We start from the raw sequence: 25,360 nt of genomic DNA on the forward strand, positions 1-25,360 counted from the left end.
TCCTACATGTTTACCTGATTTTTGTCATGGACAGGTATGGATGTTTATAGCTTTGTATTACATTTATCATTTGCTTTTCCTTCATGAGCATTTTTATAGTTGTGTATTTTTATGATGGGTAAAAGAATGTTTAGAAGCAGGCTCGAGCTGTACAACAACTGTGTCTGTATCAGTTAACATCAGTAGTTTTATCTGTAATGTTTAGATCTATCACAGACTCTCATTACTCTCTGTGATCAGTAACAACATGTCTGATGCCTAAACTTGTATTGACTTGGCCATGAACCTTATCAGGTCTGTTAACAGATTTTAATGTCAGCAAGTAGTTGTTTGAATATTAATTATTCTGCAGAGATTGATGTGACATCACAGATTTTAGACACTGAATGCTGTTTTAACTGAAAACAGATATAAACCTTTACTACCTAGGTGTCATTTAGTTAGTTAATAAATCTGATAACAGAAAAGGACTATTATGGATTCTTTCTGCTCCTTGAATTCATGTTTAGTACTAAGAAGTTGAAAGAAACTGACTCATTATTTTACCCTCAGTGTGGTTTTTTAATGCTGGTGCAGGAGTTTTTATTTGGGTCAGTCAAAACACGAGGAAATGAAATTTTCCACAATGTTGTAATACTGGGGCTCTTTGTTACCAAAAATGGCATGCTTGCTCATCAAGCTACTTGGTGTTTGTTTGTTCATCTCTCTACAATGTCTTTCAGTTGCAGCTTGCATCAAATTCAAGCCCTTACTCATTCTTGACAAACCTGCACATAAAAATGTCCTGGTTTCCCTTGAATCCCTCATCCAGGTCCACATTCCTTCAAACAAAGTAAACTTGGGGTGGGGGGCTTGTTAATGATTATGATTATCATTGTCATGTAAAGATTAAGAGCACGGCCTGTTGTCCCACTGTCTCCTCACAGCTATGTTCCTCCCACTCTGAGAGATGGTGAGAGTTACCACGTCTTCATCAGCTACAGCAGCACTGACTACCAGTGGACCCACTACCTCATTGAACAGCTGGAGTCCTACGGCCTGCAGGTCTGCTACCACGAGCGTGACTTCACTCCAGGACGCAGCGTGTTGGAGAACATGTCCGACTGCATCCAGGAGAGCCAGAAGGTCCTGCTGGTCCTCAGTCCAGAGTTTGTGAGGAGCCGCTGGTGTCTCCTGGAGGCCAACATGTCTCTGTTCAGGGACTGTCTGGAGAGGAAGCCCATCGTCCCGGTGCTGCTGGGGCCTGGAGTCTCTGTTCCTCTCCACCTCTGCCACCTCACCTATGTGGAGGCCAACAACCCGGACTTCAAGAACAAGCTGCTCAAGGTGCTCTGCACCCCCAACCAGCAACTCCAAAGCTCCACTGTGGTCCCCTTCCAGCCTCCCTCCATCTACAACGGGAAGGTTCTGCAGCCTTTGACTGCTGTTAATGACGAGGAACTCTACAAATGGGACTCTGGTCAGTTCAGTGAATTGGAGGTGCCAGACCAACTACGTCTGATCATTGAGGACCACGACAAGTACAGAGAGGCTGTGAGGATCATCAACAGAGTCTCTGAAGACAAAGTTTGGCTCCGCCCACTCTGGATTAGAGTCATCATTTACATCGCTGGTGTAGCATTTTTCATCCTCTTAGTAGCATTTTATTGGTATGTGATGGAAATATCTCCAGTGTTTATGTTTTACTTTGAATATGTCTATATTGTTTGGATTTTTATGGTTTTAAGTCTTTCTTGTGTTTTACTGGGGTTTATTATTCAGCTTGGACTCTGGAAGATGGATGATGAGAAATATATTCTGAGCGAGCTGCATAAAGCTGTAGGAAAAGCAAACCTGTTGCTCCATGAGGACAAGGTGTTGATGGGATGTAGGTCCAACTCAAAAATCTATCTGGTGTATGTTTCTTTGATTTGTTGCAAACAAGAGATTGCAGACACATTTCCTGAAAAAGCAGAAGAGATGTTTCAGAGAGCTCTGATGTTCTTCTCATCAGGTTTCACCTGCAGCCTCGCTAAAAGACACTCCCCCTTTCCTCAGCCCAGCTCCTCTGGTCACCTGGAGGGAGGGCTCTGTTTCTGTCAGTATGTCTCCCAGCAGCTGAGGAAGGACAAATGGGAATAATACTTCCTGTGTGGACCAGCAATTGCTGAGTCAGTGCTAGTGGCATTTAAAGAGTAATAATTCAATTCGAAAGCAATCATTGTGACATATGTAAAGGCATCATCAGCAATCGATTTTTCTGTTTATCTTTCATTATTTTTAACGCATCAGTTGAGGTTACTCTTATAGGTCATTGATCTAAATGAACTCAGTATTTCATTTTTTAAAAACAAGAGTGATTTTGTCTAATTTGCTTATGTGCATGTTAATAAATGCATTTTGGTTTGCAAATTGATGATAAATGCAAAGCAGGAGGGCTTTATACCAGAGTCTGCTTAGGGCCTCATTTTGGCCATGGGCAGCCCTTTATGATAAATCTCTTTAAAGTTCCTACGCTTCTTCTAATGGTAAATTAATAAACATGGAACACCTTTGTGCAGACCAGCTTTTGAATCCGATTGAAGGTGAAAACAAATAATGATGAAGTATATTTTCAAGGTGATTTACTAAAAGAAACACAGCTGATGAGAACACTAAAGTAGCCATACAGTGAGGGAGAGAAAGCAGCAAGACGGATGAGTTGCTGTGTGTGACTGAGGAAACGATGGGATGCAGGGGTGTGTGTGTGTGTGTGAGGGGGCTGAGCGCCAAGATAAGCTGATTTAGGTTTATTTTATTTTAAGGAAAAGACTTAATTATTACTCAGTGTTTCTTTTTTAATATCTCATTGTCTCTGGCTAAACAACAAATCGTTTTAATTGTTGTAATGTTGAGTGAGTATACCAGGGCAACGATGGTCTGTGAAGCAGGGGGTATCATGAATCCGTATCATGCAATGCAGGAGACCTATATACTAGAGACTGCTTAGGGCCTCCCTTTGGCCAGGGATGGCCCTGTAAATATCTTGTTTTCATTGACAGTTTTTATTTTAAAGGAGCAATATGAAGAAAAAAAGTATACGTAGTCTCATATGAACACAGGAGAGAGAAATGTCAGACCACATCATGCTGAAAATTAATTATAAAGAGGTCTGAAGTGTTTACATGTGGAATGAGCCTTTCTGACTTTCTGTATGCCTGTCATAATATAAATGTGACCCTGTAGCTCAGAGAGCTGAAAAGTCATGTAGAGCAGGTGGATGAGTCTTCCATTCATGTTGTAGTATCTTTTTTTAAATAAGGAACTCTCCATGTTAAAACAAATGTATCTTATTGGACTGACATTTGTGTCTCATGTATGTATCCTTAACAAAAACACGCTAAAAATCTGCATTTTGAGATAATTTAAGTTGAAAACTCACCAGGAGGCTGCCATGTTTCCACTCTGCCCTGCTCTCTGGGTGGTTTGACATCATGTGGCTCCATCTCTCTTCAGCTTATACATTCCCTGTGTGTTAGTCACCCATCAAAGTGAATGTAGTCATAGAGGCTGAGAGACGAGAGGGGAGGTCTTCATAGTGTCTGTGTTGCACAGTGCCTACCATGGCTGCACACAAACCGCTGTCATATAGTTATAATGAAATAGACTGAAACCTGTCATCATTGATGCCCTGTGTTCTTTTTTTCTGCATACACCAAGGATAAATTACACTTTGTACTGCAAATGACCACATGATTTGCATGGGCTGAGAATGACTGAGTGAATGAATGAGCACCCAAAACAGTAGGGGTGGGAGAAAAAAACCGATACAGCATAGTATCGCAATATTTTCTGTGGTGATGTGTCGTATCGTCTCATCCGCCTAGTATCGATTGTTTCAAATTAATTACTAATATGAACTGAAGTCTATGATAACGGAAAAGTGAAATCAACTGTTTGGACAGGTGTTTGTCCAGCAAGGTTGGCAGTGGTGACAGTCACAGAACAGGAGAAAGTTAGTACAACAAACATGGCAGCACCAGGGGAAGGACATAAGGAATGCAAGCAGGACACGAATGAAATAGACATGACACATGAGGTTTACAAGACGTGCTACATGAAAAAAAAAATACTGCAGAAATACGACAAACATGAGGGCAAGACTAATGCTAAATCAGCTAAACAGTTAAAAAAATGGTATAGATCACAATATATCGCATTATATTGTATTGCAGTACTCACTGTATTGCAAAATGTTTAAAAGAATCATGAGAATATCGTATCCTGGGGCAACTAGTGATTCCTACCCCTACAAGACAGTGGCATTGCCAGTCATGGAGTTGCATCTGACAACATAAGCCAATCAAAATATCTGCACCGCTGAAACACTTAAACATATCTTTGGGTGCACTGGGAAAGGTATTATTTGGGGTAGGAGACGGGGGCTCACTGGTGCCTTCTCCATGCTGTCCTCACCAAATTCGTCCCCAGTTTTACAGCTATATCTAACACATATAACAAAATTTAATTACTTTGTGCTACACTTATAACAAAATGTTTTGGTGGTTATAGTTTTAGACGTACATAAATGCAATTGTGTAAGTGCGCAATAGATTATAGTTACAGTCAAAATAACACAACCTGCACTTTATAACTTTTCTTTAGAAAAAATCTTCAAACAACAAATATGTGAGCAATATTTGAAAGGTTAGTTACCCTTGTGGAGCATAATGTGAACGCCATTTAAAAACCATTTAACTTGCTTTAAGGCGTTTTCCCAATCTGTTTGCCTCCAACTCTGGTGTGTCAAGAAATCTAGTGCTGTGAGTTTCATCTTTAAACAATAGTCAGGCCACTGATCAGTGTGCTCTGAGCTGATGGTGAGTCTTTGTGCTGTCCCCGGACGTCCTCTGACCTACTAGGTCTCACCTGACCTTGGGGCTCTGACTGGGTACTTGTTTTTCTTTTAAAAGAAGCTTTTCATATCAAACAATGGTACTTTTCTTTTGGACATGCCTCTTATCTCTGTTGTCCCTGAATGGAAAAAAAAAAAACAAAACAAAGAAGAAAAAAAAAACAATGTCACAATTCAGTGATCCTGACTACAATATTTTCCTTAAAGAGGCACTTCACCCTAACCTGACACACCAGATGGTTTTTTTTCACATATCCATCTTGAAAACCACTCATAGACAGTGTTTGGGAAAGGGCAGAGCCTTTGAAAAAAAAGCTTGAAGGATGATTGAATGAACATTCTGTCTGTCACATCTTTATGGGCCAATCAGAGCAACAAAACACGTGACATAGAGTTTACTCCATCGGTAGGGGCGCAGCTCGGTAGTGGCTACATCACGTGTAATGTGGCTCTGATTGGCCCGTAATGATGTGAAAAACAAAACTCATCCGATCACCCTCTGAGTTTTTTTTTCAAAGGCTCTGCCCTTTCCCAAACGCTATCTATGAGTGGTTCACCAGATGGATGTGTGAAATAAATCCATCTGGCGTGCCAGGTCACCGAGTTCCAGGCTCACTAGAAAATCTTCTGTAAAGGCTTCAAAGGCACAGAAAATGTCAATGGGACGGCTCAACAGCTAGCTTCAAATAAAAAAACAAGTAACAGGCTGCAATTTATGGTTCTTAAGTTATTCAACTCTTAATGACCTGTGCCACTTCTTGTCCCATACAACAACGCTAGTCTGCTATTTTTTTTTAACGAATACATACAGAAAATAGTTGTCATGAAGCCTCCAAACCTTGCCTTACCTTGCTGCAGTTGGTCCTTAGTTCTTGTTTTGTGTTTTCTGGCAGCAAAGAAGAATTGATTCATTTAGGTAAAGCAAAATATAAAGTTAAACATAATGCTATCGGATCAGTGCATAAACTCGTGTACTCACTAATACCAATACAACAACTACAACCACAACCACTGTCACTTAGCCAAAGCCAATGAAGTAAACAGTAGGCTAACATTATCCTACGCAAGTTTAGCATGCAAGCAAAATTAAATTTTTGCAACAAAGCTGACAAAGGCAAAAAAGAAGCTTAGAACTTACACTTACCTTATGTAAACAGTTAAAAATGTATTGCTGCTGGAGTCCAATGTCTGCGTGCCTGTAGCGTCTTCGTTACATCTCGCCGGCAATATGGATGCCGGAAGCTTCAAGGCATGTAGAAATTATGGGGTGGCATCAGGGGTGGCCAATCATATTTTAGGGGTGGCACTGGCCACCCCTTTAAAAGTGTGCGTGTGTCTATAAAGGTACAGGCACTTTATTTGTGTTTATAAGCCCTTTTCACATCAGTGCTGTTGCTGCCCCTTTAAGAATCTGAAAAAAAGCACAGGAAGCAGAAACTGGACAACACCCTCAGTGCTCCAACTTTCATTTCTGACTTTTTCCTCACAGTGTGATCACTACTCACAAGTTTGCCTGGTTTTTATGATATCATGGACAGGTATGAGGGCACATAGCTTTACATTGCATGCATGATGTGTTTTTAGTCTGCACCTTTCTTTCAAACAGGATCATTTGTGTAATTTTGAGATATATAAAGGGATGTTTAAGAGCTAACCCAGGGTAGTTTCTGTATCAGTTAACATTAGTAGTTTTATCTGTTATGTTTACACGTCTACATTTTCAATCATGGACTGTCATCACTCCAAATATAAAAAAAACATTTTTGATGTTATTTTTTAGACCACAAGCCTTATCTGGTAGCAGATTTTTAAGGTCACCATAAGTTGTCTGAGCACTGATTATTCTGCAGAGATTTAAGTCGCAACACACTTTTTGGACTTTAAATGTTTTGATAACTGAAAACAAATGCAAACCTTTGCTACCTAGGTTAGATAAAAATGATGATGGCAAAGTTTTTGCAGGAATATTTAAAGAATGTTTTTAGTAATATGAATGCAGGAAGTTGAAAGAAAGGGACTCAGTATTTTAATTAATTTGTTTTTAAATGTGAGGGCCAGAGTTTCTTATTAACCTTGGTCATAACACAACAAAAAGGAAATTTACATTTTCAGAATTCTTGTAACACTGCGGTTCTTTGCTGCTCAGAATGAAGTCATTTTCTGATCAAGTTAATTTGTGTTTGTTCAAAACCATGTATCATTTTTTGTCATAAAAACATGCAAATGTGAAGCAGACTGATTAATGAATGAATATATGTTATTCTTTATACATGCATGTCATTTAAAAAGTAATACAGTCCTTTATCACATGTACAGTCATAGATGAAAACATTGGCACCCCTGGAATTTTTCTAGAAAATACACCATTTCTCCCAGAAATTGTTGCAGTTACAAATGTTTTTGGTATACACATTTATTTCCCACTTTTCTGACACTAGGCCCTATATTGCGGCCCAAAATGTTTTGATAGTCTCCAGATTTCATGATCCCTTGGACACGGTCAAAGCACCCAGTGCCATAGGCAAGAAGACAACCCCAAAACATCCTTGAACCACCACCATGTTTGACTGTAGGTACTGTGTTCTTTTCTTTGTAGGTTTAGTAGAATGATGTGCTTTTCCAAAAGCTCTACCTTAGTCTCATCTGTCCACAAAATGTTCTCCCAGAAGGATGACTGAGGATGTTTATCCACCATTCCAACTATCCTGCGTTGCATTCTTTCGTCAATTTTTCTCTTCCGTCCACGTCCAGGGTGATTAAGCCACAGTTCCATGGGTTATAAACTTCTTGATTGTATTCCGCACAGTGGACAAAGGAATTTCAGGATCTCTGGAGATGGTCTTGTAACCTTGAGATTGTTCATATTTTTCCACAATTTTGTTTCTTAAGCCCTCAGACCATTCTGGGCTCTTCTTTCTCTTCTCCATGCTTGGTGTGACACACACAGGCACACAACACAAAGGCTGAGTCAACTTTACACATTTTAACTGGCTTCAGGTGTGATGTCTATATTTCCAGCACCTGTTACTGCCACAGGTGAGTTTAAATGAGCATCACATGCTTGAAATAAAATGATTTAGCCACAGTTTTAAAAGGGTGCCAGAAATCTTGTCTGGCCCATTTTTTGAGTGTTGTGTAAAATTATGTCATTTTGGCTTTTTTCTTCTGTTTTTTTTTTGTGTTGTTCCAATGCACATAAAGGAAATAAACGTGTATACCAAAAACATTTGTAATTGTAACAACTTCTGGGAGAAATGGTGTATATTATGGAAAAATTCCAGGGGTGTCAATACTTGCGTCCATGACTGTATGCTTTTTTTAAAATAAATCTACTTAACGGTACAAATGTAGAATTTTGAACAGAAATGTCTATGTTCATGAATAATGGCGACTTATATGAAATAACCATTGTACTACTAACATTGCCTCAAACATTTCTGGCTGTTTACAAAAACAGACAAAGGGGGTAAACTAGGGGTAAAAGCTTATCAATTATAATTTTTTCTTGTAGACATTAAGAGCACGGTCTGTTGTCCCACTGTCTCCTCACAGCTCTGATATCCCCACTCTAAGAGATGGTGAGAGTTACCACGTCTTCATCACGAACGTGACTTCACTCCAGGACGCACCGTGTTGGAGAACATGTCCGACTGCATCCAGGAGAGCCAGAAGGTCCTGCTGGTCCTCAGTCCAGAGTTTGTGAGGAGCCGCTGGTGTCTCCTGGAGGCCAACATGTCTCTGTTCAGGGACTGTCTGGAGAGGAAGCCCATTGTCCCGGTGCTGCTGGAGCCTGGAGTCTCTATTCCTTCCCACCTCTGCCACCTCACCTACCTGGAGGCCAACGACCCGGACTTCAAGAACAAGCTGCTCAAGGTGCTCTGCACTCCCAACCAGCAGCTCCAAAGCTCCACTGTGGTCCCCTTCCAGCCTCCCTCCATCTACAATGGGAAGGTCCTGCAGCCTTTGACTGCTGTTAATGATGAGGAACTCTACAAATGGGACTCTGGTCAGTTCAGTGAATTGGAGGTGCCGGACCAACTACGTCTGATCATTGAGGACCACGACAAGTACAGAGAGGCTGTGAGGATCATCAACAGAGTCTCTGAAGACAAAGTTTGGCTCCGCCCACTCTGGATTAGAGTCGTCATTTACATCGTTGGTGTAGCATTTTTCATACTCTTTGTTGCTTTTTGTCTGATTTTGCAATCTGCAACTGTCGATGAATTCAGTCTTCAACCAAAACGAATATTTGACATTTGGTGGACAACAACAATTAGTCTCTACTTTATTCCAATTGGGTTTATTATTCATCTTGGACTCTGGAAGATGGATGATGACCGATATATTTTAAGGGAGATGAGTAAAGCTGTAGGAAAAGCAAACCTGTTGCTCCATGAGGACAAGGTGTTGATGGGATGTAGGTCCAACTCAAAAATCTATCTGGTGTATGTTTCTCTGGACGGTTGCAAACAGGAGTTTGCAGAAACATTTCCTGATCAGGCAGAAGAGATGTTTCAGAGAGCTCTGATGTTCTTCTCATCAGGTTTCACCTGCAGCCTCGCTACTAGACACTCCCCCTTTCCTCAGCCCAGCTCCTCTGGTCACCTGGAGGGAGGGCTGTGTTTCTGTCAGTATGTCTCCCAGCAGCTGACGAAGGACAAATGGGAATAGCACTTCTGTGCAGACCAGCAAAATATGAGTCAGGGGTAGCGGCGGTCCAAGAGTAACAATTCAATTCAAAATCAATTTTTCTGTCTTTTATTCTGACAAAAATAAAGGCATCCTTACCAAAATTTCCCACTATTTTCCATCAATCAGTTGAGGTTTCTTTTATGTGCCATTGATATAAATGCACCACTCTGTTTTTCATTATTTGACTGCATGAGATATTATTTGAATGTATTAATATGCATGTTAATAAGTGCATTTAGTCATTCAGAGGAGAAATATCACAGGAAACATGTCTGTCTATGCAAGAAGGAGACTAGTGAGAGAGGCCACCAAGACACCTAAGACTACTCTGAGCTGAGATGGGAGAGACTCTGCAGACAACAACTGTTGCCCAGGTTCTTCACCAGTCAACACTTTATGGGATAGTGGCAAAGAAAAAGCCAGTGTTAAAGAAAACTCTGATTAAATCTTGACTAGAGTTTGTAGAAAAGGCATGTGGGAGACTCCATGGTCAAATGGAAGAAAGTTCTTTGGTTTGATGGGACAAAAATGGTGCTTCTTTGCCACCAGACAAGACGCTATGTTTGGTGGACATTAAACACACATCACCACGGACACCCCATCCTCACTGTGAAGCACAGTGGTGGCAGCATCATGCTGTGGGGATGCTTCTCAGCAGCCTGCTCTGGAAAGCTAAAAGTGGAGGGTAAAATGAATGCTGCAAAAAATAGGAAAATCTTGGAGGACATTCTTATTCAGTCTGCAGGTTATTATAGTTAACTATAACTAACTGAATTAAATAACAAAAACTAAAATTTAAAATCATTTTAGTAAACTGAAACTAAATAAAAACTAAGCTTTAAAAAATATAACTAAAACTAAATCCTGTGCTTAAAACTAACTAAAATAAATAAAAGTAAAGACAAAATCTCCTTAGTCTTTGACAGCAGCATAATGCCTGACATGTATGCCCAAGCCTGGAGAGACTAAAAACCCCTGATTTGATTGGAGAAGAATTCACACAATGGTAATATCTGGCTTAGAGTTGCATACAAACATAAAAAATTGAATAAATGAAATCAAAGTGATGAGCCCTTTTTGGGTCTCGCCCCTGACAGGTATCCGATATTGCCGAAAAACTGAAACTAACACTAAACATATTACAAACTTAAGTAAAATGAAGCATTTTTGCAAAATAAAAACTAAACTAAACTTGCAACCCAGCAGGAAAAACTGAGTCGAATTAAACTGAAATGTCAAACAAAAGGTAAAAACGGAATACAAAAGAAAAAAAAAAAAAAGAAAGAAAGTGAAAAACCCCAAACTATTATAATTCTTGTCTGCAGGAGAACTACGGCTTGGGAGAATATTTATTTTTCAGTAAGACAATGCCCAAAAGCACAGTGAAAGCTACACAAAGACATCAAGGTAAATGTTCTGGAGTGCCCGAGTCAAAGCCCAGACCTCCATCCAATCGAGAATTGGTGGATGGACTTTAAAAGGGCTGTGCAACCTGACGGGCAGATTTTCAAAAAATGGAGTAAAATTGCAGTGTCCAGATGTGCAAGCCTGTTTAAAACCCACCCACACAGACTCAGAGCTGTGACTTTAGCCAGAGTAGCCTCTACTAAATACTGACTTGAAGGGAGTGAACATTTAAGAAGTCACTTATTTTACAACACATAATTTTTTTAATAGGTGTTACTTTGTAGAAATCTGTTTTCATTTTTACTTTAAATAAAACAAAAAGAAAAGCCAAATTGCATTGACCAAGATTGATTTATAAAATCAATAAAAGGGTAAAACATTCAAGGAGGTGAATACTTCTTACAGCCACTGTATAACCACTGTATTCAATGCTGTGCTCTTCACTTATAACCAGATAATACTTTCACTCAAGCAGTCTACGTATGATTATGTCTGATAAGAATAGAGAATAGAGAAACATGTTAGCAAGAAATTGCAACCGGTGAGTCCCTGCCATTAGCATTAGCACCAAGCTAGCATTCAACACAACATTTGGATAGACAAACAAATACAGTACAAATATGTTTATCGTCTTCTTTCCAGGCGTTGTCTAGCCCAGCGCCTCTTTCTTACAACATCAACGTATCAGTCACATTGACTATTGATGGACCTTCATGTATTCTTTCATGTCTGTTGGTCAAGCCACAGCACAAATTTTTATTTACTTCAGGTCTATCAGCTTTATTCATGTTATTATTGCTTTACAAAAAAAACAAAAAAAACAAGGTGGGCAAAGAAATAAGGTTTTGGCAAAGTAGGAAGTGAGGGACGAAAACACGGAACAAATAGCGTCCCGTATTGTCTCAAAACGGGACGCTGCATTAAACCATCAAAATACGTGACGATTCTGTATTTCAAGGAACAGGTGGCAACCCTAAGCAAGGTTGCAAGGTCTAAGTGAAAACCAGCCCAATGGCTGATAAGAAGTAGTCCAAAACCAAGCACAATGCTGAAATTCAAAATGAGCTATATGCAGTAAAATATGTAGTATGTAAAAAGCAGCCGAATCCTGCAGGAAAACTGCAGACCTGGCGACCCTGGCCTACAAGCTGCAGTCAGACTATTTGGATCTGAACAGTTCAGTTTTCCACTTTAACTGCTGAACATGATTTCATACATTTTGTACAAACTGTTGCTTGTCTACTTATCAGTGATTAGAATAATAAAGCCACAGCCATAGATTGACTTGGATGATTGTGACAGAGCGGCTTCGTCACATAGCACCAAGACCAAGCGACACATTCACCAAACTTTTCCCTCTCAGCCAGCGTTTCTGATTGCCCAGTTTATCCTTTCCCATCCTTTTCATTTCATAGCATGACAAAGGGTGCATACTTAGAAGCTCTAGCCTTCAGTTACATACATTTACACATTTTCAAAATGCTCTCACCTTTTAGTTCCACCATGTCCTATCCCAGTTCTATTCAGCTCTTCTGATTGGGGGAGGTTTCTCCAATTTATACCTGGAAATTTGAAGAAGGTCCGTAAAACAATGCCATGTAGCGAGGCAGGGAACTCTGGATGGGGAGTGATGCAGGCTGCAGGTGCTGGTGAGCCGCTATCCTGGATCATTAATGTCCTGAAGGAGTGTTGTGAAGTCCCACTCCTGACAACAGATGCTCTCGTTAATTTTTGAATAGCTTCTTGTTGTTTCCTCTGTAGAAGCCCTCAGACCCAGAGCACGTGCCCGGTAGCCGAACCTCGCATTGCAAAATAGTGCCAACCACATAAAACGCATTAAAATGTTTGAAAAAGTGTACATTTGAGCCAAGATTGTTTTTTTGGCCCACTTTTACCTTAACCTTTAATTTACTCTAATGCCCCCTCAACCTAAGCACTCTAGAACCAGGCCTGTCCCTGTTTGTGTTTACTTTCAAGCCCTCTCCATTTCTGATGGAGTTTGTCTCTAACAATATTTATCTTGGCCACTGGTCAGATAAGAGTGAAAATAGGAGATTTTTCATACTTTTCTCTCTTCATTATGAAAGGTGGTTCATATCGTTTTAAGTGTTACGCGCTAGACCCATTACCAGTTCATACTACAACTTTCCACAGTCCTTTTATGGTCACATCTGATTAAAATCACCTAATCAGCATGTTTGTCCAGATTTATATGAGCCAGACAGAGTCACAGTTCCTCTTTCTGTGATTAAAACAGCTCAGACAAGAGAGCTGAATCTGTCTCTTTAACTGTAAGTTTGGGGAAGTGTTTCCTGCTTCTTCCTGCTGTGTTTACTTTCATTTCTTGCACAACTCTGTGGTTTCTCTTCTTGGCATTTCTTTAAATCAGCTGCACCATGGACAGGTAGGAATGAACATTACTCTGTACTTTGTGTTTCAGTGAAATTTGCTTTTATGCTTGCAGAGTGCATTCAAATGCCACCTTTGTTCTTCTAATACAGTTAAAAAAGCAAGAGGCGTACGTGTTTTGGAGTCATTTTCCCTTTGTATTTACTTTACTGTCTCAGTCCAGTCACAGAGAGGCGCTTGCTGATTACTTTGAACTGCGTTGAGTTGATGGGACACAGAAAATCGAAGGGATTTAACTTTACTCATGTTTAGATTTTGGATATTTTTCAGAAATGAAATCAATAAAGCATTTTGTTTGTAATATTCAGTTAAAGAGTTTTTGTTTTATTGGTAAATTGAATTATAGTAACAACATATCAGTCAGACAACTTGTGTTTTAAATGGGAAACAAAGAAAAAGCATGGTGGCATCTGTGTGGCTCTCCATATCCAAACCACGACAACTTCTTGTGTGCATCCTTTGGAAAGCAACATCTGTGAGTGTTTAATGCTGTTTACATGCTTCCGAATTTATATGTACACATTTTTTTCTAAGTTTAATTGAATTTCATAATTTATTTTGCTAAAGCTTAGCAAACAATTGTATTGTCTCATATTTACCTAATTTATACTTTATTTTGTTGCTAGTACTTGCATAATAGATGCATAGCAAAAATAACAACATTTAGATATGTAATGTCATGCTTTCTATATTTTACTAATGTTGTCACAGCTATCTACTCAGTGCACTAGATTCATAGTTTCATATGGATTCACTTTTGTCATCTTGACTTGTTGGCTATGACAGAAGTTATTAAAGGTCCAATCACTCTGTGGGCAACTGCTAAGCTCGGCTGGTAAAGCTAGAGGATTTAAAATGAACCCTGCATGATCAGAAAAATTCACCTTATTGAATAGATATATGTATCTCTCATATTTATATTGAAATGAAGAACTCACTAGATATCTGCAGATTGGGTAAATTTGAGCTTATATACTCACCAGTAGGCCGCCATGTTTTGGTCCGCACTTGCAGTGTGACATCACTTGGCCACAGTACTCCTCACTGTTGCTATGCCATGAGCAAAGATAAACACAATACGAAAACATTTATGGTTTGCACTTTTCATTGTAAATGTCTGCTTTAGCATGTCTTTGGAGAAACTCCCTTTATTTGTTTATAATGCTTGCATTTTAAAAAGTTGTAACAGTTCCACTATACACAAGTGAATAAAGTCACTTGTAGGGAGGCTTATTGAGGTAAAACTTAAGAGGAATGACAGCAGGGAGACAAAGCCAACATGCAGCAAACCCGTGCCTGGTATTAAAGTTATGGTGCATGTTGTAGCAGACACAAGCAGCAAAACATGCAGCAAGTCTGAAACGTTTACTGCGTTTATGTTTACGGCGAGGAGCGCTGTGGCCAAGTGACGTCACACTACCAGTGCGGACCAAAACATGGCGGCCTCCAGGTGAGTATATAAGCTCAAATTTACTCAAAATGCAGACATTTAGTAAGTTTTTTAGTTGAATATACATACGAGAGTTACAAATATCTATCCAATTAGTTGAATTTGTCTGATCATGTCGGGCTCCTTTAAAGGCTGCCTATGGGGGGGGGGTTATAAAGGGGGAAGCTTTCTGGGGGAACTTCACATGCAGGGAGGGGCCATGAAAGTCAGCAGAAAACATGGTTAATCTAAAACTGAGGCCATGATGGACAAATATTTTTATAGCCAAATTTATCTTTTGTTGCTTCAAAGAATGCAGACTGTTCTAAAATTAAAGGACCCCCTTAAATAGAAGAGGATGAGCTTTAATGCTTTGTGTAACAGGCGTGGCTGCACGCATTATGTTTTAGGTTGTCTATCCATCTGTCTGTCCATTCTTCTCAACATAATATCTAAAGAGCACTCTGTGAAATTTTCTTTAAACTTTGCCAAAATCTTCATTATGACTCAAGGATGATCTGATAAATTTATGGAGGTCATGGGTCAAACATCAAGGTCATCAGGCCTTGTGGTGATCCTTTGCTTTCCAGGCTAGTCTTGTGAAATGTTTAGACTTAATTAAGGGATTCAACTCAAACTCAAGCATTTTTTGCAATTTAGACCCTTTTTGGACTGCTGGGACACCCCTAAATTTCACCTTAGCATCCCTACAATAATTATAACCAGACTAGGTGCCCCATTAGAATTTAGAAATTTGACCCACATAAAAGTCAATACCTTAATTTTACTTTAAATCCCTTGATTTTAATCTCTTCTGCAATAACTGGCAGAAAAAACCTCAGTAGTCAATGACGGACAAGGTAAGAGGACTCATGACTTACAGTGGGAAAGGTAGTGATGGTACAACATGTATAACAGATCCTGCATTCAAAGATTTGTTGTTATAATGGGGCTAAAAATGGCTCTTAATGTTTAGCCTTAAATTATATCCTGTTTTTCATGAAATCAGTGGTTTAGCAGGAGGAATGCGCACTTGCAAGGAACTTTGCATGCCACAGTTTGATGAGGAACTGAGCACTCCTAATGATCTGATTGCCCCTTCTTGTGATCATATATCTAGAATGCTTGTAGGGATTTTCTTCAAACTTTTTCTCCTTTGTCCATGTTATCATTTCTATTTAGTTTGTGAAATTTGTTTTAAAAATGTAAAAGCAACATAATGATAAATGGTCATATGCCTTCTGACGACATATAGAGACTTTGAAGAGAGAGAGATGAACCAAAACAATTACAAGAACACTTGTAATTGTACATTTATAACACCCAGCCTAAAAAATAAGGCCTAAAAATAAACAGCGCAGTAAATAAACAGCATAGAAATCAGTTAGTGATTCCCAGTAAAGAGGGAGCTGAAAGTAGAATTCCTCTGCCTAATTTACTTCTAAAATTAAGTTTTTTTCTCACATTAGTTATTCTTTGTCGCCGATGGAGCCAATAAACAGCAGTCTGTCTCCATCCAGCTCTGATCTTCCCACTCTGAGAGATGGTGAGAGTTACCACGTCTTCATCAGCTACAGCAGCACTGACTACCAGTGGACCCACTCCCTCATTGAACAGCTGGAGTCCTGCGGCCTGCAGGTCTGCTACCACGAGCGTGACTTCACTCCGGGACGCACCGTGTTGGAGAACATGTCCGACTGCATCCAGGAGAGCCAGAAGGTCCTGCTGGTCCTCAGTCCAGAGTTTGTGAGGAGCCGCTGGTGTCTCCTGGAGGCCAACATGTCTCTGTTCAGAGACTGTCTGGAGAGGAAGCCCATTGTCCCGGTGCTGCTGGAGCCTGGAGTCTCTATTCCTCTCCACCTCTGCCACCTCACCTACCTGGAGGCCAACGACCCAGACTTCAAGAACAAGCTGCTCAAGGTGCTGTGCACCCCCAACCAGCAGCTCCAAAGCTCCACTGTGGTTCCCTTCCAGCCTCCCTCCATCTACAACGGGAAGGTCCTGCAGCCTTTGACTGCTGTTAACGATGAGGAACTCTACAAATGGGACTCTGGTCAGTTCAGTGACATGGAGGTGCCGGACCAACTGCGTCTGATCATTGAGGACCACGACAAGTACAGAGAGGCTGTGAGGATCATCAACAGAGTCTCTGAAGACAAAGTTTGGCTCCGCCCACTCTGGATTAGAGTCGTCATTTACATCGCTGGTGTAGGATCTTTCTTACTCCTAGTAGCATTATGTATGTATGTGACCATCATATTCAATGTTGGTAAATTTTTGCCCCAAAAAGTAAACACATTACCTGTTGGAATTTGGGTGTTAACACTTTCAAGCCTCTACTGTATTCCAGTTGGGTTTATTATTCAGCTTGGTCTCTGGAAGATGGATGATGAGAAATATATTCTTAAGGAGATGAATAAAGCTGTAGGAAAAGCAAACCTGTTGCTCCATGAGGACAAGGTGTTGATGGGATGTAGGTCCAACTCAAAAATCTATCTGGTGTATGTTTCTCTGGACAGCTGCAAACAGGAGTTTGCAGAAACATTTCCTGATCAGGCAGAAGAGATGTTTCAGAGAGCTCTGATGTTCTTCTCATCAGGATACACCTGCAGCCTCGCTAAAAGACACTTCCCCTTTCCTCAGCCCAGCTCCTCTGGTCACCTGGAAGGAAGGGTGTGTTTCTGTCAGTATGTCTCCCAGCAGCTGAGTAAGAACAAATGGGAATAATAGTGTTAATGTGCAATTAATGAGTCAGTGCTACAACAGCCTGTTTACACAGGGGACACTTTTTGCTCTGGTGCCCATAACTTTAATCTCACTAGCATTTTTTGTTGCAAGCAAAGTTGACTTCTGGTTTCCTTGGTTGCTCCTCTAAGTACCAACAGAAATGACAACAGGTTAGGAAGGACTTCAATCAAAAGGTTCAACAAAATCAACTGTGTAGTCGACATCCTTGAGATTTGGAGAAGAGGTCCCATCATGGTCTCAATCACATCTGTGAGTGTTCAGGGCCTCATAGTTCTTCAAGCTTAATATTATAAGCTTAAAATTATATCACCAAAAGAATCATGAAAAAATTAGAAGCCTTTTAGAGCTCTAAATCCAGAAACTGTATCTCCAAAAACACAAAATCAGGTCCATATCTTTCCCTGGTTTTTGTTTGGAGCTTACATCAAACGTCCCACTTCTTCTTGTTTTTTGATAGGTCATTCAGGGGGGAGTGAAACTAACAGGTGCAGAGCTGAAAAACTTTGTTTGCACTGTGAGGAAATTTGTCCACTCAGGATGATGAGTAATGAGATTGCTGTTCTAAACTCCAGTTACTGCTGAAAGCAACCATCTGAGGCCCTTATTCGTTTTACTTTTTACAAATTTTCTCATTTTCAATTCAATCAATTTTCCCACATTTTTTGATTTAGTCATATTAACGTCTGTGTTTGAATACACTGCAATAATGACCTTGATAATGAGCCAGGCTGATAAACGATGGAGCTGATTTGGTACACATTCTTACATTTTACTACTGAGAAACTTCTACAGTTGCATTCAGAGAATGATTTTCCAGGCAATATTACACGCATTTCTTTAAGTTTACATGATCCACACAGATGCCTTTGGGTTCACTTTCTCATTAAGTCCCTTTTCTCTAAAGTGGGGCAGAGGTATCATAAATCTAACCTGTTATATAATGTTTTAATATGTGTCCAGTCTGGGGCTTAGGACAGCCTGAGGTATAAGATTCTCTTATCTGCTGCTCTTTTGACAAAATTTTGTTGCCCTTTCCCACTGATGCCACCTTATCAGAAACAAAGACCTGCTGGAGATGCGTGCACCGCCATGTACCACAAAAGAAGAATCAATATTTGCTGTCCTTTACGACACCCAGTAACGGGATTCAGGATATGAAACAGAGACATGACACTGTTGCCCGAGGGGTCTGTGGCAACAAATCCTAACAAACAGTAAAAAGACACTGCTGGGAATATCACCAACTCTGAGATCGCATGTCACTGGGGGTGATGCCTGGGTCACACTGTGCACATTCAGTTCTCACCGTGCCTGATGAGAGGTGGAAATGTCCTCTTAGCGCTGCAGTTCAATTAGAACTCAATTAGGATGGATTGAGCGCACATGCATGGGGGAAAAAAAGTTCCTCACTGCCATGTAATCATGTTGTGTGCATGCATGTTGGAAGTGTAGCGTGGTGGGGTAATTGCTAACAGAAGCAGCGACATAAAGAGAACAATCAGTCTAATCCTCAGGAATGACTTTCATGCGAATCTAAATGCTATTTCTTTTCCACATTACACAATATAAGTGCATCTGCATGCTTATTATATATATGCTGGAAAATATTTCAACATTAATGTCTTCTATAAGGGCATTCTTATCAGAGCAACATAAATAGCTTTTTCTCACGTGTGTGTCCTAGGCTCGGGGAATCATATACTTTTCTAGATTGACTTTCACAAAGTCCCTCATAGCAGGTACTGTTACTCTACGGCATGTTATGAATTTCAATAGAGTTAATTAAAGCATTCCTCCACCATGGGGCTCAGTATGGAGACATGAAAGAAAAACAGCAGAAGGAAAAAATGACTTGCTGGGCTAATAAAATGTTCAACCCAAGCAAATCACTTGGTTTGTTATTATTTAACTGGTTTTCTTTTCAAGATCAAATGTTCAGCAGCCGACGGCTTCACAGGTGGCTTGTCAAAGTGGCCTTTTTTCTTCCATCCGGCTGCTACAATCAGCTCTAATTCTTGCTGTGATGCGCAGCCCATTTACCCTTTAGAAAAATATCACATACACTCTGTAGGTAAAAAAGTTAGCAGGTTTTCATCTGGTTCAGAAGCTGTGCACAGTTTGAGATCATTTGTGATCCTAGAGTTGTGGGTGAATCACTGACATTTCTTTCATCGTAGCACTTAGATGCCACTTCCTATGGAGCGGCTCTGTCTGAGTGCGGTTACCACTCTCTGTTCAGGAGAAGCGTAATGACAACTGGGAGCTGGCTCAAATGAAACTATTTTTCTTACTGAAATGCAGTTATGTCACTATTGTGTCATTGAGAAGCTATCATAGCTGTCATAAGGGAACTATTGTGGCTCCCAGCAGATCTCCAAAAGACAAAATTCACTGACAAGGAACAGAGAAGGCACAAAGAAATATATTTTACCATAAAAAAGCCTTACTGTTTTTCATTGTGCATTGACTCAGGGGACAGCTGTGAAGATGTGCCACACAAATTGTAATGTTGCAGAGGAATATTTCTTTGCAGTGTCCATGAAGATCATGCTGTGGGAGCCTAAAAATATCACAAATATGACTCATTTTGACTCAGTGGGGCATTTTTTTGATGTGTCATGACAGGAAGGAAGTCACAAATCCTGACAGAAGAATGGACAAAAGTGTCTCCATCTCCGCCCACTGTACAAAAGTAAAGCCAAAACACTCAACATGACAGGTGCTAGCATGCTGTGTTTTATGATGTAACGCCATGCTGGCAGTGTTAATTCTATAGACTATAGCTATGACTATTGACTACCTTTTTTTTCTGTGAGTAAAATGAGACGAAAGCCCAAAACACACTGGTGCTGTCTGAAGCGCATCAGTACGATCAGCTCCATTATTTTCTATGAGCAGACTTACACCGGCCAACACCCGTGGATGCGTCGTCCCATGGCACTTTAGGCCACTGCTCTGTTCCCGACGCTACCGGCCACAGCGAGTGTGGCAAGAGCAGCTGTTTTGTCCTTCTAGGCTGCCATAGAAGAGGCTCTATTTGAAGGCACAGAATAAGTGATTTAGCACCATCTTTTGTTCGAGGTGTAGAATAGCTAGGAGGCCTCAGCCACTGGTGAAATACCACTGCCCCATTGTTTTTCACTTACCCAGTGAGGTGATCCCCAAGCGGGACATTTGGCTCTGGTATCAAGTGCCTGGCCATGCAGACGCTATGTTTGGCAGACACCAAACACTGCACATCACCACAAACACACCATCCCCACTGTGATGCACTGGAAGGCTTGTAAAGGTAGAGGGTAAAATGTGGCAAAGTGAATGCTCTGGAGTGGCTGAGTCAAAGCCCAGACCTCGATCCAATAGAGAAATTGTGGCTGGACTTCAAAAGGACTGTGCACACCTGATCCATGTGCAACCTGACAGAGCTTGAGTAGTTTTGCAAAGTGTACAAACACACCAATCAGCACACCAATCAGCAACAGATCTATAACACTGAAGCAGTTTACAAAATAGCTATGCAACTTAAAGAATCTGCTCATAGAAACTATGGTACAGCAGCTCACGTTACTGCCAGTTCATATCTGCCTCCTCGCCGTGTTGTTTGGAAAGTCAAGACCAGCACGATAAGTGGCCTCCTGAGGAAACATGTCCTGTCAGCTGACACAGGAGTGGAAGCCACTTCATATGAGCTGTGCTATGTGGAGGTGCCTGTGTCTGCATGATAGGCAGAGAGGGAGATTAGTGCCACCAGCCACTGTTTTTGCATAAATTCCAGTTTTGCATTCTCATATTGAAGCCCTGAATGATAACAAATGTGCATTTGTTCAATGACTTTACTTCATCTTTTGCATCCTTGTGTAACTCTTCTCTGTTAAGGTTGTGTTCCTTTTATTCTCTACCTAAACGCATCTGCAGCATAACATAAATCTTCATTATCATAAACAACGTGCGCCCTGTCACTTGGGCCAATAATCCGAGGTTAGACCAACACCACATATCAAACCTCTGATGCTGAGCAGAAGTTTGAGCAGACGCAAGCTTACTGAGTAAACCAATGCCAGCCCCTCTTTGCAAAAATAAATCTCTTATCAGCAGGCAACCTTGTGGCATCGTCTGCAAGACCCCAAAAGAGAAAGAAAAGGGCGACAGCTTGGGGTCCACACCAGGGCCTTTTGTCACTGGGGCGCTGGTCATGTGATCCAGGATGACAGTTACCTAACGCAGTCGTTCATTTAGTAATGCTGTTGAGCAGCTTTCGTTTTCTTTTACCGTCATATTTCTATCATACTATGTAGAGAGTAATAGATCAAATACTTAAGGCATTAACTTGTCTTCAGCTGCAGATTTGCATAATGTAGGGTTTATTATAGAGCACTTTAAATCATGGCAGACTTCATGGAAAAACACATTAACGTGTCGTTTTGATGACAAGACATGAGTTTAAGGGTTTAATTGAGGAGAAGAGTTTTTAAGGTCTCATTGGATTTATGGAAGTGTTTGATCATGTGTGTGGGAGTCTCCTTCATGCACATTTACATTGTATTTTATAGACCCTAAGATCCCCACTCTCTGACTTTTATACCACTCCCATAAAGTTATTTAGGGTGAATACAGATTTGGAGAGTATGTAAGTCACAACATGAAGGGAAAACATCTAAATCACCCAGTTTTTAACCTGTCGCTTGGATTAATCAGCTCCTAATGTAGCTGAAGAATCTAAAGCTGTGTTTTCAGAGGTGATGGATCTGTATTGAGAAGAAAAGGTCTTAAAATTGTCTGGCACTGGAAAGATAAGAAAGCAGCAGACACCTTTACAGATTAGATCAGAGAAACTGGTCTGCTAATAGAAAATTCTGTCAAGAATAAACAAATCATCAGAGGCTTGTTTTTCTTTCTCTGTCCTTTTGCTTTGTGTGCTTCAGTCCTCACATGGTCATGAAACACAGCCTTCCACTCAGTGTCTTAAATATAAAAGCAAATACCATCAAGGGGGCTGGATAGTCATCATAGTTTGCAGGTTTTATTCTGCAGGGATAATTTTTGTGAAGATTAGAGTCTAAATCACTCTGGAAGGAATTTTTTAAACTCTTTAAGAACTCACTGAAGTTCTTTCTGATCCAGCCGTGAGCAAAACTGCTGCAGATCTACATGACAGACACAACAAAAGACAAACTCTATCCCTGATTCCATAAGACCTTTGTTTTTCCCTACATGCCAGAGGATGGTCAAAGATCGAGGCTTTCACACAGATGCTACATCTGGACACATGTTCATGTGGCGCTGAGCTTGGAAGACAATTTGGCTCTGGGATATTTTGGTATAAATCGGCATTACTACACTGTCTCCTTGTCCACTTTAACAGATCTACCAAATTATAACCCTCAAGATTAATGCAACCCCAATTCCAAAAAAGTTGGAGCATTGTGTATTTAAATCAGAATTCAATGATTGCAATAAAACAAGAAAATGGGAACAATTATGCAAGGCCTTCCCCTTTCAGCTTTGATAATGTCTTTCCAGATGTGCAAGCTGCCCATGCCATATGCACTAATGCAACCCCATACTATCAGAGGTGCAGGCTTTTGAGCTGTGTGCTAGACGGTCTGCAGGACACAGCATCTGTGGCTTCCACAAAAAAAAAAAAAATTCAGATTTTGATTTCTGACCACAGAACAGTTTTCCATTTTGCTTCACTCCATTTCAAATGAGCTTTGGCCCAGAGAAGACAGTGTTTCTGGATAATCTGTATTAAAAGACCATCATGTCAGGAAATATACCTGAGCCCATGCTGTATTCAAAGAAATACTCAAAGTTTTCATGATCTTATACTGAGGAATACTTTTTTGAAATTTTTCTTCATCTTGTAGCTTTTGCAGAATGATGAACCTCGGCCATCTTTACTTCTGAAAGACTTCCCTCCATTTAAAATGCTCCTTTTATACCCAGGCATGCTACTGACCTGTTGCAAATTTAACCTATTTAGTTGCAAATGCTGCTCCAGCTGTTTTTCTTTAGTTCTTTTGTTACTTTTCCAGCCTTTTGTTGTGGTGTCCCTTCTTTTTTGAGATATGTTGCTGCCACATAATTCAAAATGAGCTAATATTTTTCATGGCATGGTGAAATGTCTCTGTTTAAACATCTGATATGTTTTTTATGTTCTATTGTGAATGAAATATGGGTTTATAAGATTTGCAAATCATTGCAATTGGTTTTATTCACATTTTACACAGCGCTGCAGCTTATTTGTATTTAGGCTGGTAAAGGATGTGTTTTTTCACCAACTCTCTTTCTGCCAGAAGTGAACATGGTGGACAAAATATCCTTTCTTGAATGCATTGAGGGATTTTCCTCAAACTTTGCACAAATGTGAGAAGACTCAAGGATTAAACTGATTCGGTTTTGAGGTCAAAGGTCAAGGTCGTTAAGCATTGGCTAATGCGATCCTGAAGCATAAAAATACATAATTTAAATGGCTATAACACTGTAAATATCAGAAAACTGAAGTGAAAGTGGGAACCACTGCTTATTGCTTGTCAACCAAATATGCCGCTTCCTACTGAAAAGAGGAAGTTTAATCTTAAAAATAACCTTAGTGAAAGTGTCAGTAAGGTCATTTTTCTCTAACTCTTAAATTTTAAAAACCTTTCAGTATATTTGAACTCTTGAGAGATACAAATTTACTTTCCTTTATTCATTAATCATTTAAACATTCACTTTTTGCAAGCAAAGTTTGGTTTGTCTGTCTCTAATCCTCTAATTCACCTACAATGAATAAACCAAAGGCAAGAATGATGATAACCATTACATTTGTTTGCTTACAAAAACAATATTGTGTGCCAGTATCCATAATTTTATCTATTTTAAATCACGCTATAATAATATAAAATATTTGGCCACACCTGTGGTTTTTCAGCAGACCCTCTTCCACAGGTGTATAAGGTCAAGTACCTAGTTGTAGTCTCCATTTGCAAACATTTGTGATACAAAGTGGGTTGTTCTGAAGAGCTCAGTGACTTCAAGTGTGGTACTGTGATGGATGCCAACTTTACAATAAGATGCTGGATATTCCACAGTCCACTGGAAGTGATATTACTAGGAAGTAGAAGCGTTTAAGAACCACAACAACTCAGCATCAGAGATGTGTTAATGACTGCTGAGGCGCATGGTGAGTGAAAGTCACCAATGCTCTGCTGATGCAGATGCAAATATCTGAACTTCCACTCGCATTCATGTAAACACAAAAACAGTGCAGCAGGAGCTTCATGAAATAGGTTTCCATGGCTGAGCAGCTGCATGCAAGCCTCACACCAAGTCCAATGCCAAGCCACAGACGGAGTGGTGTAAAGCACACCGACACTGGGCTGTAAAGCAGAGGAAATATGTTCTGTGGAGTGACCAATCATGCTTCTCGGTTTGGCAGTCACATGGGTGTGTCTGGGTTTGGCCTGACTGCATTGTGCCGCCTGTGAAGTTTGGTGGAGGAGGGATAATGGCATGGGTTTTTCAGAGTTTGGGCTAGGCCCCTTATCTTGTCAAACGTCATGCTTCAGGATACAAAGATATTTTGGACAATGCTTTGCTTCCAACTTTGTGGCAACAGTTTATTCCAATGTGAGTGTGGCCAAGCAAGGACTATAAAAACATGGCTTGATGAGTTCAGAGTGGAAGACAGGCCTGCACAGCCATTGAGCACCTTTTGGAAGAACTGGAATGGAAATTGTGAGCCAGGCTTCTCATCCATCATGACCTCATAAATGCTCTACAGAATGAATGGGCATAAATTCCCACAGAAACAGTCCAAAATC

General features: G+C 40.3%; 3 protein-coding genes across 3 annotated transcripts; all 3 read left to right on the forward strand.

Annotated features, from left to right (window-relative positions):
- Positions 1–2,340, forward strand: LOC121515526. Its single transcript, XM_041796341.1, has 2 exons — positions 1–34; positions 927–2,340. Exons 1-2 carry the CDS (start codon positions 27–29, stop codon positions 2,119–2,121), a joined length of 1,203 nt encoding a protein of 400 aa, XP_041652275.1. The 5' UTR covers positions 1–26; the 3' UTR covers positions 2,122–2,340.
- A 3,993-nt stretch (positions 2,341–6,333) lies between these two features.
- Positions 6,334–9,610, forward strand: LOC121515530. Its single transcript, XM_041796348.1, has 2 exons — positions 6,334–6,411; positions 8,426–9,610. Exon 2 carries the CDS (start codon positions 8,516–8,518, stop codon positions 9,542–9,544), a length of 1,029 nt encoding a protein of 342 aa, XP_041652282.1. The 5' UTR covers positions 6,334–6,411; positions 8,426–8,515; the 3' UTR covers positions 9,545–9,610.
- A 4,112-nt stretch (positions 9,611–13,722) lies between these two features.
- On the forward strand, positions 13,723–19,408 carry LOC121515422. Its single transcript, XM_041796181.1, has 2 exons — positions 13,723–13,856; positions 16,280–19,408. Exons 1-2 carry the CDS (start codon positions 13,762–13,764, stop codon positions 17,535–17,537), a joined length of 1,353 nt encoding a protein of 450 aa, XP_041652115.1. The 5' UTR covers positions 13,723–13,761; the 3' UTR covers positions 17,538–19,408.
- The last annotated feature ends 5,952 nt before the right edge of the window (positions 19,409–25,360 follow it).

This window comes from Cheilinus undulatus, linkage group 9, assembly GCF_018320785.1.
Source record: "Cheilinus undulatus linkage group 9, ASM1832078v1, whole genome shotgun sequence".
NCBI lineage: Eukaryota > Metazoa > Chordata > Actinopteri > Labriformes > Labridae > Cheilinus > Cheilinus undulatus.